Genomic DNA, 18,202 nt, shown 5'->3' with positions numbered 1-18,202 from the left:
TGTTTGACGTGTGCAGAGAATAGCCTATTACCTTTTTCAAAATAACCCACATCATTAACTCACCCATAGCCTAACGCACCCCCACCCCAACCCCCTTCCAGGAGACGCAAATTCTTATGATATATATTTAGCAACAGTAAAAAGGCCCCCAAGACAATAAACATACAGTATTTCCTGCTACATTTTTTCCTGCAACACTTTACTTCCGCAATCCGTAACCGCAATAACAGGTCTGCAGAAGGACAAGTGTATCACTGGAATTTCTGGCACTGTAGCCGAATGTGTAGTCTGTCTCACAGTCCCTGAACCACATTATTTTCCCTACTGCCAAGCCCCCTCTGCAGTGCTAAAGCCCTAAATAAAGCAAGTCTAGATTTCCTCAGAATCTCTGGTCTTTCTAGGGCTCCTTTTCAATATAAATGGGCGTGTTTGTTACTATCAAAATTAGAGACTAAGCATTAGTCTACCGAATGTGTTGACGTAGCAGATTGAGCCATGCACTTTGCCGTGCAGATGAGCAGTATGAGTGACAAGCGAAAGTTGGAATGTCGGTGTGTGAGTGAGTTGGGTTTGATGCCGAGTTTGGCAACATTCCAGCAGTCTCAGGGCGGGTGACACCACAAAATGGCTTCATATGTTTAACAGACCCTCTCACTGATGTTTGTCATTATTGCATATTGCGTCAAGACAAAGGCGTGTGCGTATGCGCATGCGTGCGCGTGGGTGTGTACGAGAGTATGTTGTTATGTAAGGCTTGGTAAGGAAATACAAAGAGACGAAAGCCTTTCTAAAGCCACAGGAAATCTCTGCTAAAAATAAAACTCTTCCCATATTGTCAAGAACTCTTTTCTAAAAGGCACAAGAAATCTCTAAAAAAGCCATTCTTTGAGAACTTCAGATATTTCATCCTGAGGTTTCACATAAAGATTTCACTGACAACATGGCCCACATTACAATGTTTAACCTTACAGCAATTTATGTATCGTTGACAAGGAACCCCATTCAATGACAAAAAGATCAGTTAAATGTGTGTGTAGCATATTTTAACACATTTTGTTGTATGGTCTGGCCTACAAGTGTATACAAAATGTGATTTGACATCACGTATACTTTCGTCACAGACATGCATGTAAGACATATGTCTACTCTGGAATGATGGGGTAATCAAAAGAATATTAATGCCAGTATAATCATTTCTTCAAATGCATTCGTTCCGCCACAATAAACTTGCACTACCAAGTTCATTCGTGACCAACTCGTGTTATTCCGGGACAAGTCTTCACGGAGGTTACAGAAAGGGGCGAGGGGTGACGAATGTACCAAGTTATTGCGGAACTTCTTAAACCGGTTTAATGTTTTCAATCCGGAACCGTCATTCCGGAATTCGTCAGAATGTGGGAAGATCCACTTGTGAAGTAGGAGAGGGGTGAAACCCGATACCCCTGACACACGCCGCATTCCTCCCAGAAACACAGCACGCATACAGGAAGGGCCTAATTTAGCTGCGCTCATCTCAATACAGTGATAAATAGGAGAAGAGCTCCACGAACGCGCGCTTGTAAGGTTGCCATGGAAACGGATAAGTAGATAAAGCTAGACCGTACCACAGAGGACGTCTGACGTAGGCTTGTAAAATACCTCCCCGTTAGAGCGAGATAATATCTTTATTGCAGAGCTATTTCAGTGATGCTTATCTTCCAATACACGCAATGTGTAACTACGATTATACTCAGTTCTCCTACTCTGTATTAAACCATGGTGTGATTAGAGCGAACAACATAGACATATGTTATTGGATATGTCCTAAGACCTAAAAGGTATTTCTACAGTTTCGTATGAAGAGTATCTATAGATATATCACAGTATTGCAATACTCTTAGAGTGTGATACGGTCAAGAGAGATTGGTCATAACACGAATTGAAAGTCATTTCTAATCGAGTTATTAATTATGAAAAGAAGATCTGTTCATATCTTTCTTCAACATCGGTGAAATTGTATATAACATTCCCAGTTGCGTGAGATGAACCATTTGACTAACATCTAATATCTGAGAAGAAATCATTTTACAGAATAAACAGTTCTTCTATCATCTAAACAAATTATCTAAAAGATATAAAGGAACTCTTTTTCATTGCCAAATATTATGCTAATGCATGTGCTGTATTGGATATATATGTTTCAGGGTCTCTATGACAAACATATACTCATGCCAATAATGGTTGTCACCCCCTTCAAATTTTTTTTGGGAGAGGGGTGTGGGTTGGGGTGGGGAGGTCGCTGAAAACCATTATTGGCATGAGTATATATGACTGGGAGACTCATATATGGAACCGACTGCGACTCTTTATTGAGGCAAAGCGACTGATTTAATGCCTTAGGACATTTGTGCCCATCCAGAACTCCTAGCTCCAAGGATAACGTGTACCATTCTACGAGGCAGCAACAAACAATGTACATATAAAGCATTGAGGAAGCACCTCCGTGTACACAATAACAAGGCGCTATTATTATCCTCTCAGACTTCCAGGCAGCACCACAAGGAGGAACCAGAACATGGACAGGCTATAGACATATCAGTAAATCACGGACAAAAAATGCAAAGCGGAACTTGTAGGAAGTAAAGCATCTACTTTAGCAAGTTCCAGGGAAATGGGCCAAGGCCGTGTTTTTGTGTGGAATAACAACAAGAGTACTGTGTACATTCAAACCTCGTTAACCCGGACTTCGTTATTCAGTAAGCAGCGTCTACCAAGCAGTTACGGCATATGCAAAGGAATACTCCTTAACCTATATTGTTAAATGTTGACGATGTTCCAGGAAGCGTTACTTTCCTGAACGTTATACTGATGAACCTATTTTGATAATTAAGGGGTCCTCAACTGTATGAAGTATCAATTAATCTTACAGATTCTGTGTTAATTTTGGTGCTTTCTTCAGGTAATATAGGTTTTTATCATCCAAAACTGTGTCCCACAGGAGATATTGCTTGTGTGAGATCAAACGATATCTCCTAGGAGATATAGTTTTGTCAGTAGATATTGTACAATGCCCTGACAATGCTATGACGTCATGAACTTGATGACGTCACAATGCTATGACATCGCTGCACTGCAAGTCTAATGGCAGTACCGTGTTCAGAGATATTTTTTTGAAAACTAAAGAAGAGTGATTTTTGATGATAAATAGAATTCTGATATCAAATATATCAACACTCGTTGATAAAAGTAATAATATCCTTGGCAAGCCTCGGATATTTGTAACGTTATTCTATAAGTATCAATTACATTGTAAGCTTTAACGTAACTTAATTTGTGTCTTCGTTAGATAATATGGTTTGTTGTTCAGCATTGAAACAACAGTATCAATGCAATATGCCTGCACCCTAAAAACAATCGATTCTTAACCAAATCATTGATTGATATTTTGAGGAAAGTTTCACGCCATTGCCAACAATGACCATCAACATTATAGGATATTTATATAGCGCACATATCCAGGCAACTAGTTCATGCTCAAGGCGCTAATATTATTTCCCTCGATCATTGGATGTCAATCTCAATGGCATATCGTATTATCAATCTCAACTCCCTGGGGAGTATACAACTTATGCAGCCACCAGGCGCACCGAGTTATTGTGGCTTTCTCATCCTAACGAGGTACCCATTCACAGCTGGGTGGACTAGGACACATAGTCACAGTACTTTGTCCAAGTTTACTGCACGTTGCTGTACCCGCAACTAGGTGTTTGCACGTGTCCATGTGGCCACCATCTGGTCATATACCAACGGATTCGTGGGTTCTTTTAAGTGCACAGGGTTGTGTACTGTACACTAGGGGTTGTGACAACACTGAAAGAGTCTGCACAGAAAGTTGACTCTAAGGTTTTTACACCCGGTCACAGGTGGGCTCGATCCCCACACCTCAAGCTCGATGGATCACTAGCCTGGCGCTTTAGCCAGCTCGCCCACCGCGCCACATATCCAACATCCCTGTCCATGTAGTTGCTGCTGACAGTTCCAACCCTGAATAGGGGGCGGTGGGGTAGCCTAGTGGTTAAAGCGTAGGCTCGTCACGCCGAAGACCCGGGTTCGAATCCCCACATGGGCACAATGTGTGAAGCCCATTTCTGGTGTCCCCCGCCGTGATGTTGCTTGAATATTGCTAAAAGCGGCGTAAAACCAAAACTCAGTCAGTCAGTAGGTCCAACCCTGAATAATTACTGAACATTTACGTGATAGCAAATATGACATGATCTGCCCTATTGGATGTTTTGATTCGATCTGGGCGCAGATATGTCGTCTTGTACATATATCACGGACACGGAAGAACGAGGGTACGGGACAATATCTCGTCCACTGTTGCACTGAATAATATCATAACATGACGAGTACAGTCTCGAAGTTCCGGTTAAGAAAGTGCTTGTCTGAACAAATATATCCAACAACGCCCATGCAAGTCTAGAATATGTGGCAAGTCTAGATGACCACATTTCTGAAAATGAAGAAAGTCTCTGGGCTCCTTATATTTATTCATTTCATTTTATGATTGTTATTTATGTATAACTGTCTGTTCATTTCAGAGACAAGATGTCTGTCAAGTCGAGATATCGGGCGCAGCTGTTCACCTAGTAGACTTGCACAAAACTCGAAGATGATAATAAATAGTTTAAAGGATAAAGTCTAAAATATATAATTTAAATTATCATATTGTCTCTAACAGACTGGCGTCATTAAGTGTACTGTCCGTTTATCTGGAGATGCCTCTTTAATGGATAGAATTACTATACAGCCATAGGCTCAGCCACTGTTAACCATATCTAGACAGTCCGCTTGCAAGGAACCAAATGTCGATGCAACCCAGTGTTCCCCCCTGATGCCGCGTCTAGTTAATCACCAGGTATAAATATACCCACTCTCTTCTTGCTGGTGCTCCTGCTGCAACTGCTGTGGGCCTCACTAGTCGACGAACGGAACAACAGTTTTGGCATACTGAGTAAACGGCTAAATTTAAACTGTCTTATGTTTCACGCCAAGGGGTGTAGTGTAACGTCAACAGATTTTATCGCTATAATGTTTCTCTGTGGCAAATCTCTGCAGTGGCAAAGTCCAAAGTGTCTTCATAACAGTGCAGAGAGTTAATTAAATAATATGTACTTTCCACGATGTCGTGTGTAGGTAAGGCTGAGAATGTCGCCAAACATGAGGATGACTACAAGTTTTAAACCCCTTTCACCATTAGCCTAGCTACATACAAGGCAGCAACGATGGGTGGACCTCCAACGTTATGCTCGCTTTGGGATTCGAACCCGATCTTTGTTTTACCCTTTAAACTAACCCACCATTTTGTAATATAGTGTGCATTGGTTGTCCGGTAAAACGGGAACCGGCTTCTCAACATTTTGTCTCACAGTCCTTGAAACATTATTTTCACTTACGTCCAGCTCTTACAGTAACGCTATTGACCTAAATGAAGCATGTCTAGATTTTCGACATGTTCAGAAACTCCCACCTTTATTATTTCAAAGATGTTTTATTTCGATAAATAATTAAGTACTAGTATTTTCAGTGACTGAGAACTAGTCTAGGACTCAAGGAGCTGTGTAGCATCTCCTTCGTGTGTGTTAATTAGTCGCAACTGACTCAGTCTATAAATACTCTAAGTATCTGCAAATTAGTTTTTCAAAGCCTTGAACAGCTCTATCTGGTGAATCATTCTCAGTATCCGCACTTGCCAACTGAGAAGAACTTGCCCCGTGTCGAAAATATACGACCACAGTGCTGATCCTGTATCCAAAGAGGCGCTGATCTAGTATCCAAAGGATTGCCAAGTGGTTGAAGGAATGTTTAATGGACATAGCACTGCACATAGAGCCTCTGTCTGGCTTGGAGAGTAGACGCTTAAATATGAAGAAATCACATTGTGACGCGTGTTGTAGAACTTGTAGACCAATTCGACGATGCCCCAAAGAATGGGAATGATCTCACAGAGCAGACATTATCGGGATGAATATGATAATTTGAACTGACCATCACCGCAAGAAAAAACATATAGGAATAAAACCAAAGGTGAAATGTTTCATGACTGATTACCATAAACACTAAATCTGATGTATATAATCATGATAATAATTAATCTCCACTGCTTAGTGTCATATACTTCGAGGTCTCTGTTAAATGAAATAAAGGGCCCCCCAGGCATTGTCAGAAAATATCATCAAACTCTGTATCAGAGGATGTTTCTGACTAGTGACGACTACATTGACGTCAGAGACGGAGGCAGATGGCGCTGTTAAGGTCAATGGCCATCTGCGTCTGCTGAAAGAATCAGAGCAAGGGGCGAAGGTATTTTTCTAAACCTGCCATTTGTTATCACATATGAAACCAGTGTGTTTATGAGTAAGCGAATGGGTATGGTTTTACGCCGCTGCCTTTAGCAGTATTCAAACAGCATCAACGGAATCGGGGTTCTGTGCTGGTAGTTTCTCCTGCAAACGTCAAGCCGCTGACTGTACACTTGGTCTTGGTCGACTTGTTAGGAGGTTTGCTCCAATGACTCAAACTAAATACATCTATGCATTTGTATTTGTGACGCAATGATTTGCATGACTATTAACATTATTCATATATATTTCACTGCAAGTTTATATATTTAATTTTCTTACCAAACGTTAAGATTATATTGCTGATTGCAAGATTTAAAGTCAAATGTTATGAAATAATCCAATCCACACAAACGTATTGTTCTCTCATTTTGCTATGAACACAATCTGGATATAATGTAAAATACAAATGATAATAAATATGAAATATTTTAAATCGGATTTTTCAATAAATAATGTTTTTAATTTCTTAACAAGATTATTAGAAAAATCAGTTCCTAAAGCTGGAAAGCCCTTACAGAAATAACATTTAATTACAACTGTTTCAATCAAAATTGTAGAACATAATCAAATCATAAAATATGGTTTTATGAGATTAAAATATAAGTGGATATGTTGTAATTACCTTAATGAAGTTCAAAACTGATAATCCACCTTGAAAGGACGAAAACACCTCCTTGTTGCAAAGCAGAACAGTTTCTTTGTGAATAATCTACTACGCAAAAGCGGATGTTTAAGTACGTAGCGGAGCTAGAAAGGATGGTTTAAGATCCAGCTCCCGGGGGTAAGGTCCGCCTCTAGTTTATAATATTCCAATAACCTACTGCAGCTGACATTATCCTGCATCGGACCCAGCTGGCATTGGCAGAGAATCAAGATTGACTTGCAACTGGCAGACCAATCACGTCCGACGATGTCGGAACTGACACTGGTCTCCCTTACAACCCCTGTCGCAAGTCGTCTGGGCAGAAAGCCAATTCCGAAACACACCTGTCGCTCCCTGCGAAGAGCTTATGTAATATTGTGGAAATGATACTTTCCTGAAGACAATTGAAACAAATTCTTGTGAACTACCTTTTGAAACACACAAGCTGGCTGGTGTCTATGGCAAAGAGACTCAAGGCCTTGGCAACGGCTTGCTTTAATTATTATCGCAAGAGAAGGGGCAGCTGAGGTCATTAACTGTTCTCTACGCCCGTCCTTGGACGATTCTACTTCAGTGGATGTTCCAGGGGTTAAAGTAACTTTACAGCATTGCGGCAAACACTATCTCCATGGTCTACAGACAGCAATAGATCTCAGACGATCAGGCATGAGAAATTGGTAACCTTTAATACACGAGACTTGAAATACTTTTGTAAAACTAACACAGTTCTGAGTATCAAATGTGTCTTCGATTCGTAAAAAGTGTATGCATATGTTTGTGTAGTTACATCCTCAGCTTTTGTAACCTTTGTGGTAAATGTTTGCAGGAACGGCTAAATGTTTCGGCACTAACATCTGCATCATGCAGTGCAGCGTCTCTGGTCGGAGAAGTACTTACCAAATTACATGTTTGGATCATGAATGAAACTGATAGGCTTGTGTACCCTTTGGCTTATTGGTGGAATGTTTGGTAGAACCTGCACCTTATCACACTTATCTTTTACGAATTAATTAACGTGACCAGGGTGAAGAATGATTCGTGTGCGTGTTTACAGAGGAGCATCATCTGTTGCTGTGGATCAACAATAAAACGCCGACAATGTAGGTGCAGTTAGAAACATAAACAGAAAACATGGCTTGTGTTAATGGTGGAATGTTTAAACAGGGGCTGATCCAGACAGACTCGTTAGATATCTGGCGATCTAAGGATAAAATGCAGGTGATGCACATGCTCTCAATAAATTGTATCTTTCATCAGGTGTATTGCACTCAACAATATACGAGTTACATGACGGCGATATATGTCGCCCTTCAAAGCATGATTCTCGAAGAACCGTTCTAACGTATCTTCGCGGGCATCAACAAGTACCATTTAGGAATAACCGCCTATATGAAATAGCAATTCTATATATTTTCATGTGTTTTAAAATTATCATAGTAATTTTAGTTTCAACATATTTTAATGAAGTAAGTGGAATGGTTTGTGAAAAAGTTGCAATACCAATATCAAATCATATTTACACTTGACGGGGCATCAACAAGTGCCATTTAAGATTAGCTGACTATATGTAACCACAACTTTATAAATTTTCATGTCTTAAAAATATCATAGTAGTTTTAGTTTCAACATGTTTTAATGAAGTAAAATATTGTGAAAAGTTTCAAAAACTATTTTCAAAATATATTTACACTTCGTCTGCGACCTTTCCAAGGTCAAACAATGGCCGTACGTGCGTCATTGTTGGTTCACGAGCATAGTGCCGCGTTGTTATGTGAGTTTGTTCTTATTACTTCACGATATTATTCATACAGACAGCTTAATAAATTTAGAGAACATCCGATTCTTTCATATTACTTTATCTGTCTAACTTCAGTACTTGAGTGGTCTTTAAGTTCTTTTGAACGGTATATCAGCTACATCGTGCGTGTGGAGTTACACCGTATCTTGGATGGTACTTATTTATACGACTATATTCAACAGACGTAAGTCCAGACATCACAGTAACCTTGGCAGTGCCATGCTTTATCTCAGTTCACCAGCTGCATGTTGGATATTGTCAGTGCAGGTTGCGATATATGCTTTGAGGGTAAACAACCATTTGATGTTTACTTTGTGCATCAACATGCACCATTAATTACAGGTTGCGGCAGATGCACTATAAACATATCTACTGCCACTGCAGCGATATCGCCAGCGCAGTTGGGTGTTATTAAGACATGGAACATTTGACATATTTGGCGGAAGATGTTCTCCAACGTAAATACATAGGTAACGATATCGGAAACGAATCTGCAAGTACCAACTTTGATACTACTCAGATAGAAAGCAACCGTATGGTATTTGAGGTCAGTTGTTATCAGTGGAAGTGTATCCGATTACGTAACAACACTACGCTATTTCATTGTACAATTACTGGATGTCACGTTGTATCGCCACAAAATATGAAATTTAATGAGAAAATTATAAACAAAAACTCCTTCTGTAAATCTTACAATATATGATATACCTGAATGTTTGATACTATGAATCCTAGATGTTTGACACTGTAACTCCTAGATGTTTGACACTGTAACTCCTAGATGTTTGACACTGTAACTCCTAGATGCTTTGCAATGTAACTAGTAGATCTTTGATACGATGACTCTTAAGTGTTTGACAATGTAACTTCAAGATGTTTGATACTATGACTCCTAGATGTTTGACACTGTAACTCCTAGATGTTTGACACTGTAACACCTAGATATTTGACACTGTAACTCTTAGATGTTTCGCAATGTAACTACTAGATGTTTGACACTATGGCTCTTAGGTGTTTGACCATGTAACTTCAAGATGTTTGATACTATGACTCCTAGATGTTAGACAATGTAACTTCAAGATGTTTGATATTATGACTCCTAGATGTTTGACACTGTAACTCCTAGATGTTTGACACTGTAACTGGAAGATGTTTGACACTGTAACTGGAAGATGTTTTACACTGTAACTCCTAGATGTTTGACACTGTAACTCCTAGATGTTTGACACTGTAACTCCTAGATGTTTGACACTGTAACTCCTAGATGTTTGACACTGTAACTCCTAGATGTTTGACACTGTAACTCCTAGATGTTTGACACTGTAACTCCTAGATGTTTGACACTGTAACTCCTAGATGTTTGACACTGTAACTACTAGATGTTTGATACTATGACTCTTAACTGTTTGACAATGTCCTCAAGATGTTTGATACTATGACATGTAACTAACTCCTAGATGTTTGACACTGTAACTCCTAGATGTTTGACACTGTAACTCCTAGATGTTTCGCAATGTAACTACTAGATGTAACTTCAAAATGTTTGATACTATGACTCCTAGATGTTAGACAATGTAACTTCAAGATGTTTGATATTATGACTCCTAGATGTTTGACACTGTAACTCCTAGATGTTTGACACTGTAACTTCTAGATGTTTGACACTGTAACTCCTAGATGTTTGACACTGTAACTCCTAGATGTTTGACACTGTAACTCCTAGATGTTTGACACTGTAACTCCTAGATGTTTGACACTGTAACTCCTAGATGTTTGACACTGTAACTCCTAGATGTTTGACACTGTAACTCCTAGAAGATGTTTGACACTGTAACTCCTAGATGTTTGACACTGTAACTCCTAGATGTTTGACACTGTAACTCCTAGATGTTTGATACTATGACTCCTAGATGTTTGACACTGTAACTCCTAGATGTTTGACACTGTAACTCCTAGATGTTTGACACTGTAACTTCTAGATGCTTCGCAATGTAACTTCAAGATGTTTGATACTATGACTCCTAGATGTTTGACACTGTAACTCCTAGATGTTTGACACTGTAACTCCTAGATATTTGACACTGTAACTCCTAGATGCTTCGCAATGTAACTACTAGATGTTTGATACTATGACTCTTAAGTGTTTGACAATGTAACTTCAAGATGTTTGATACTATGACTCCTAGATGTTTGACACTGTAACTCCCTAGATATTTGACACTGTAACTCCCAGATGTTTGATATTATGACTCCTAGATGTTTGACACTGTAACTCTAGATGTTTGATACTAAGTTTGACACTGTAACTCCTAGATGTTTGACACTGTAACTCCTAACTCTAGATGTTTGACACTGACTGGAAGATGTTTTGACACTGTAACTCCTAGATGTTTGACACTGTAACTCCTAGATGTTTCGCAATGTAACTACTAGATGTTTGATACTATGACTCTTAAGTGTTTGACAATGTAACTTGAAGATGTTTGATACTATGACTCCTAGATGTTTGACAATGTAACTACTAGATGTTTGATACTATGACTCCTAGACGTTTGATACTAAAACTCCTTGATAATGATCAGCACATAGCGCTCTCGGCTGTTTCTACGTGTAAAGAACTGTGTCTAAATCTAAACTGTTGAATCAGTTATCTCAAAGTTGAAACTTTATCTCTGCCGTGTTGATCAAGCAGAAACCTTGACTACAAACTCCTCATCATCAGTTTGGAACTCCGCCAGTAGCAACAGTTATTGCAGCATCCATCAGCGGAGTGCACTACGACGGCACTTGCAGGGGAGTATTGGAACATCTCATGTGTATTATGACTTATCATACGTTACTGTTATCATTGATGTAGGCCCAGTTCAAGCGTCACTGATAAGAGCTGGCTGCCTCTACTTGGCATAAACCAGGTACTGTATATAGACTGCCTCTACACAATGGACCCATTCTGGCAAATGAACAAATCCAATTGTCATTGAACAGCCCTTGGAATCAATTATCATGACAAAGGCCAAGACAATGTTGTGATTACATGTCTATACATCGTGACATTATAGACACGCATTTGGCACCATATATTTAAGTTAGGCTAGATTTTGCTTTGTACAACGGCACTCTGGTTCTAAAATCCCATTTCTCATTCGTTGCTTATCTTCATTATTTACGATGTTCCGTGATATTGGCATGCACCATCTCGCAAACATCTACTGAACCTAATACCTGATTGGTTGTATGTTCTGTGGCGACTGCACACCGAGTAAAGGAAAGTGATTTACCATTTGATTATGTACGTGTTACCGATTGTTCCTTATTAGATAGCAATGTATATTCAGAACGAATAACATAATTCCGCAAAATCATTTCATTGATTTAACAAAACAATAGTACATCTTGTCATCTTCAAGCAGTTATTCGATAGAGATAATACAGTTTCCATGACATTTGTTTCTTCTCAACACAAAGCCTCCCAGCTATATGAATAACCACCTCTACATGATCTGTGAAACCCACATGTATCTGGTTTCAAGCTTGGACGCCGAGCTTCTCCGACAGAACCAGTCACAAATACAGACATGCGATGGAGAAGCATATGTTGCTAAATATAGAACCTCATTACAGGCAAAGATAGGGCATAATCTACCTGAACACCACCGAGATGAACTTGAAACACGTCAATAATACTCTATACATTGCTTGTATTTTCAAGGACTTCTCAAGGTCCAAGACTTTCAAAACATCAGCTTTTGGTTTTTACACAGGTCAGAAAGGCATCGGCAAGTTTGCCAAACCGCCTAGATGGAACCCTTCTTCATTACAAGACACGGTTATCCCATTGTGATGTACATCTCTGGTGCCAAGAACCCTAGGATGTCGGTTCTCATTCCGTCCATTACAAGGTGGCATTTCCATCTGTACTCACAATACACTACCAATTCACAGCGATGGGATGAATTTAAGGTTCATAACGCATCACTAGAGAAGAGAATGAAGGATGTCTTACACCACTTTCAGGAATATTCTAATCTTATGTAGGCGGGGTATTTCCAGAAACATAGTGGGGAAAGAAGCTTTAACTATTTCGCAAACTCGCTGCTTCAAATAAGACGACAAAACCGGACCATGAACAATTCCGAGCACACTGCGAACAATAATGCCAAATTACAGCTCCGTACAAAACCATAAAGTAAAACCAAAACATCAAGACAGTCGTAGATTAAGCATATAGAAAATAACACCCATTCATGTTACGAATGAACACTTATAATCATGTACAAACAGTATTGCTGTAAAAATCACATGTCGGACATCAACTACATAATCGAAGAACTAGTGACCCCAGCCACTGAAAACCCGGCTTTGTGGCTCCAATTACTGTAAGCGTTACTTAATCCCTATCTATGTTCACGCTGTGTGGTTAAAGTTCTGCGCCGTTAGTGGTATTCGACAAGCAGCAAAGTGCAAACGTCGGCATATTTTGTAACTGTCCCTTACTCGAAAAGATCCTAATGAACCTTGGCTGAACTTTGCTGTCGAAATTTTCATAAATATGGAAAGGAAGACTAGGTATATATCTCTATTTGAAATCACTTCAATTCGAAGATAAAATGAAATTTGCTTAACACCTTCTTCGCGAATACAATAATACAACGTGTCAAAGCGGAGCAACATTTTCCTGATGTCAATACCTGGATGTTAAAATTAATAAAGATGATACAAATAAAACCCGCTGGTATTCTAAATTTAAACATCAGAAAATTATGAAGTGAAACTTCATGTATGGATCACTGAATATCAGTGAAGACAGCACGGGTCAGCATGTCATGCCCCAATGGTAGCACCCGTTTGAATACAAAGATGGTGGTCAGATCAGATATGACCAAGAACATCAGTCAGGAAGAAGACTAAAATAAGTAGAGGCCGCCATATCTCCGTCCCAAGGCACCAAACAAATCAGGAAATCACAAATGTATCTGCACAAGCAAATCAGTGTCACGTTTAAGTATATTTGTACTGAAGACAACACAACATTGCTGATGTGGCTAGATGTATCTGTCTTCCCCAGAGCTCCCAGCCCGATGGCTGGTGGGCGGGCACCTGTTGCCGTATTGGCTGTCCCAGTCGGCGTTGATGAGCTGTGCAGAGGTCTGTTTCTTGTAGCTCTCACGTGAACAACTGGCACCTCCGTCCTCTACTCATCACAGCCAAACAGCGCAGTAAATCATTTTACCTGAACTCAAATCACCACGATCTAAACAGTTCTTTCAGGTCTACATTTGGTCTACATATCAATTTAAAAGCATACAACAAATCCGTGGTGATTCGTGCCAACATCTTATCACTGGAGTATCTGTTTACGCACAAGAGTGAGTATGGTTTTACGCCTCTAGTAGAAATATTCCAGCAATGGCGGGAACACTATATTGGTTGGTTGTTCCTTAACGCTACACTCAGCAATATTCCAGCTATATGGCGGAGGTCTGTAAATAATTGAGTCTTGACAAGACAATCCACTTATCAACAGCATGAGCATCAATCTAAGCAATTGGGATACGGTGACACGACCAAGTCGGCGAGCCTGACCACCCGATCCCGTTAGTCGCCTCTTACGACAAACATGAGTTGCTGAAGACCAATTCTAACCCGGATCTTCACGGGTCGGGAACACAAGAAATGACCCCCACACATTGTACCTTGTACCTTCGTAGGGAGTCGAACACAGACTTTCAGGGTGACTAGCGAACGCTGGGCTACCCTATAAGCCCCTTACGCTTCGGAAAGAATAGTGTAAGAGTATGGTTGTGCCGATGCAAGCTGGCTAATATTGTATGATATGTTATGATAAATGTGAAAAAATGCATCTGTTTTCTTTCCCTAAGACAACAAAAACTACATCAAAACAACAACATCTCCCCAGTAATGTCAATTCAGCATCCAGAATCGGTAACAGGAGAACAATATCACAAAGATAAACCCAAACAGCAGCTCACAACGTACACAACACACAACTGTGACCTTCACCCTTAAAATAGGTCCACACATGCAAACATGTTTACCCCAAATAACAACACACATGTATACTCTTGTAATAATCGTACCAGTCAATCTTGGAGACTGTTAATGAGATCACCACCTTGGCAAACAGACAGCAACCAACGACCAGTCTTAGCACCGCCGCTAATTACCTTAACCTGATATGCTTGTGATAACACACAGATGGAACTTAGGTATAGCTCCGTCAGAGAAGCATGTACGGCTCATCATCTTCTGTTGAGTGTATCATCTTTGCATTCTTTTCGTCAACACTATAAACACCCAGGTAGATGAATTCATGTTGTCATTAGTTTTTAGAAGTGTGGGCCGTAGTGTTGACAGGCCCATTTCCGATTTGGAATTGCCAAAAGAGTGAGTGAGTGAGTGGGTGGGTGAGTGAGTGAATGCGGTTGTATACCGCTTTTGGCAATACGCCAGTATCCAGTCAAGAGACACCGGAAACTGACTTCACACGTTTTACCCACGTGGGTAATATACCAAGAAGAGTGAGTATGGGAGCTTGGTTACAGCCGCTTTGAACAATATTACAGTTATGACACAGTTTTCGAGTCGGTTTAATATGAGGGTATTTACCACCATTATTTCCACTGGGCCTACAGTTATAATGAAGTGGTATTACTTCAACTACATTTTCTTAATATTTATAGCCATAATACTATTAACATATTAAATGAATAAAATATCTTTAATATCATTATCATAAAGTGAAGCTCTTGAGTCTCTCCTTTAGGTAGACATTTCGGCAAACGTCTTTTCACAAAGGTATATTAATAAATCTTAGTTATGTCAGTTAATTTGGCCGTTTCCTCTTGAGCGCCATCTTCCAGAGCAATGCACTGTACAATAACTTTGCCAGCGTGAGTTACGCGTGTACCCTGTGCAGTGAATGTGCAAGGTCCAAGTCTATCTATGGAAGCTGCTTAGCCACTTAAAAACCTAACTTTTCCCTGAGCGTTGATACTGTGTAAAAGCAGAGTATCGTTAAGTTCTTACTCAACAGACGAAATATTCGTGAAAACACTCCTTTTGATTCATTGACCACATCTACTGTCATATCAGTGATATGGCTTTATTCCAAAGACAGCCCATCAGCCAGTTACCTTTTAAGGTAAACAGTTTCCTGAAGCAATTCCACGTCATGAACGATCAAGAAAATCAAGCTTGAGTCAGTATCAGAGACGAGATAAACTCCAAACAAAGTTCAAAGATGCTTGGTTTGAAGCATGCCGTCGTGACAATCGGACACGTTCGTTGCAATAAACGGAAAATTCCGACCGTTGACGAATGTGATTTGTCAGGACACGTGTACGCAGATTTGCAAGACGTACCTTTTTCAGTCTCAAGTCCCTCGGATCGGAAGTGCTAGTATCCATGTTTTTACCTTCCCTGCGCACCATACGAGGCCGACACTGTTCTGAGCTCTATGGGGAGGGAATGTCGAGTTTTATAAGACAAATGGAATGTTAGCTATTTAAAGAAATATGCAGTTGGTGCAATTTTGTTTAGCTCCATGTTAATTGATTGCACGGCAAGTACATGTCAGAGATAAGCCTCGCTAAGAAGAGGAAACATGTCATATAAGAGCTGTTTCCTACAAGTGATGGGAAACAGTGTGACAGGGATGACTCACATGGCACAAACAGGGTGAGTGACTGTGTGATTTTACGCCGCGCTTAGCCATACTGACATACTCTTACGGATGCTGGAGGAATGGACTCTTTATGTGAGGACTTGATTGAGTGTCTTCTCTGTGACTAGTTAGCGCTTTAATCATTGGGCCACCCACCGCCAGCAGCCAAAAAGACTGGGAGATACCATCCTGACTCAAGGATTTTGTATACGTCTTTTAATGTTTTTCTCCGTAAGTAAAGTTCGGAATAATGGTTTGAGCAGATTGGCGATACGCGTATATCTGCCTTGTTCCTCCCTACGGTTATGTGATGTGTACCGTTATAGTGGGTTATTGAGAAAACTCGTGTCAGCTCAAGTTTAGACCAGATCATTAATCGACCACCTTAGTCATCTCCAACACTTCAGTCGAGTTCAGTCTACAAATTACTGACTTGCAACACTTTAATCGGGTTCAGTCACAGTAATTACTGATTTTCAACACTTTAATCGGGTTCAGTCTCAGTAATTACTGATTTTAAACACTATACTCGGGTTCAGTCACAGTAATTACTGATTTTCAACACTAGAATCGGATTCAGTCTCAGTAATTACTGATTTTCAACACTTTAATCGGGTTCAGTCTCAGTAATTACTGATTTTAAACACTTTACTCGGGTTCAGTCACAGTAATTACTGCTTTTCAACATTAGAATCGGGTTCAGTCTCAGTAATGACTGATTTTCAATGCTCTTTATCGGGTTCAGTCTCAGTAATTACTGATTTTCAACACTTTAATCGGGTTCAGTCTCAGTAATTACTGATTTTAAACACTTTAATCGGGTTCAGTCACAGTAATTACTGATTTTCAACACTATAATCGGGTTCAGTCTCAGTAATTACTGCTTTTCAACACTATAATCGGGTTCAGTCTCAGTAATTACTGATTTTCAACACTTCAATCGGGTTCAATCTCAGTAATCACTGATTTTCAACACTTCAATCGGGTTCAGTCTCCAAATAACTGAATCCATCACCTCAATCGAGTTCAGTCTACAAATTACTGATTTTCAATACTTCAATCGGGTTCACTCTACAGATTACTGATTTTCAACACTTCAATCGAGTTCAGTCTGCCAATAGCTGATCTCCATGGTGACGTGACCTCAACTATCACCTAACATATAAACAAACACCTGGTATCTGCGAATCCAATCTCAGATTATTGTGTCAAAACTTGATTCTTGAACTATGCCCTTATTGCAAATGATTGCCAAATATATAATCAAGAATAGATGTTGATTTTATCTGAGATTGGCCGGTACCATAATGGAAATGGTTTTACACAATGAATATTCCAAAGTACAACAAAAGAAGATTTTACGGGCTGAAATCCATTTTAGAATTACATCTGTGTCGTATCCTTTTCCAAACAGCCTTGCTTCATTATGACCCGTCATTCAAAATCACCACAATCGACAATTATTCTACTTTTGTCAAGATGGATAGCAATATGTGAATGAACAATTTCTTTATTACAGTGGGAGCGGCGTGGAGTAGGTTCTAACACTGATATCACCGAAACGTCCATATAGACTGGACTCCCTCTAAACCGACATCCCTCTAATCCGACATTCCCTGTAAACCGAGATATTTATTTGCTCCCGAATTCATTGCTATCCGTCTTTACTGCTCCAACTTCTAAATGCCTTCCAA

General features: G+C 39.8%; 1 protein-coding gene across 21 annotated transcripts in view; it reads right to left on the bottom strand.

Annotated features, from left to right (window-relative positions):
* The window catches only part of LOC124257300, a 47,764-nt gene that overhangs the window by 23,804 nt on the left and 5,758 nt on the right, over positions 1-18,202 (bottom strand). The window contains exon 1 of one of the 21 annotated variants that reach the window (XM_046691317.1): positions 16,207-16,332. The exons of the other annotated variants lie outside the window; for them this stretch is intronic. Within the exon in view, the coding sequence (XP_046547273.1) occupies positions 16,207-16,275 (69 nt within the window). The 5' untranslated portion in view covers positions 16,276-16,332. Of the gene's footprint in view, positions 1-16,206; positions 16,333-18,202 lie in introns of those variants that run through there. 21 annotated transcript variants of the gene reach the window in all.

This window comes from Haliotis rubra, unplaced genomic scaffold, assembly GCF_003918875.1.
Source record: "Haliotis rubra isolate DU_JTF1 unplaced genomic scaffold, ASM391887v1 Scf656, whole genome shotgun sequence".
Classification (NCBI taxonomy): domain Eukaryota; kingdom Metazoa; phylum Mollusca; class Gastropoda; order Lepetellida; family Haliotidae; genus Haliotis; species Haliotis rubra.
Note: the sequence above shows the minus strand (reverse complement) of the source record. Positions and strands in the feature narration are given on the sequence as shown.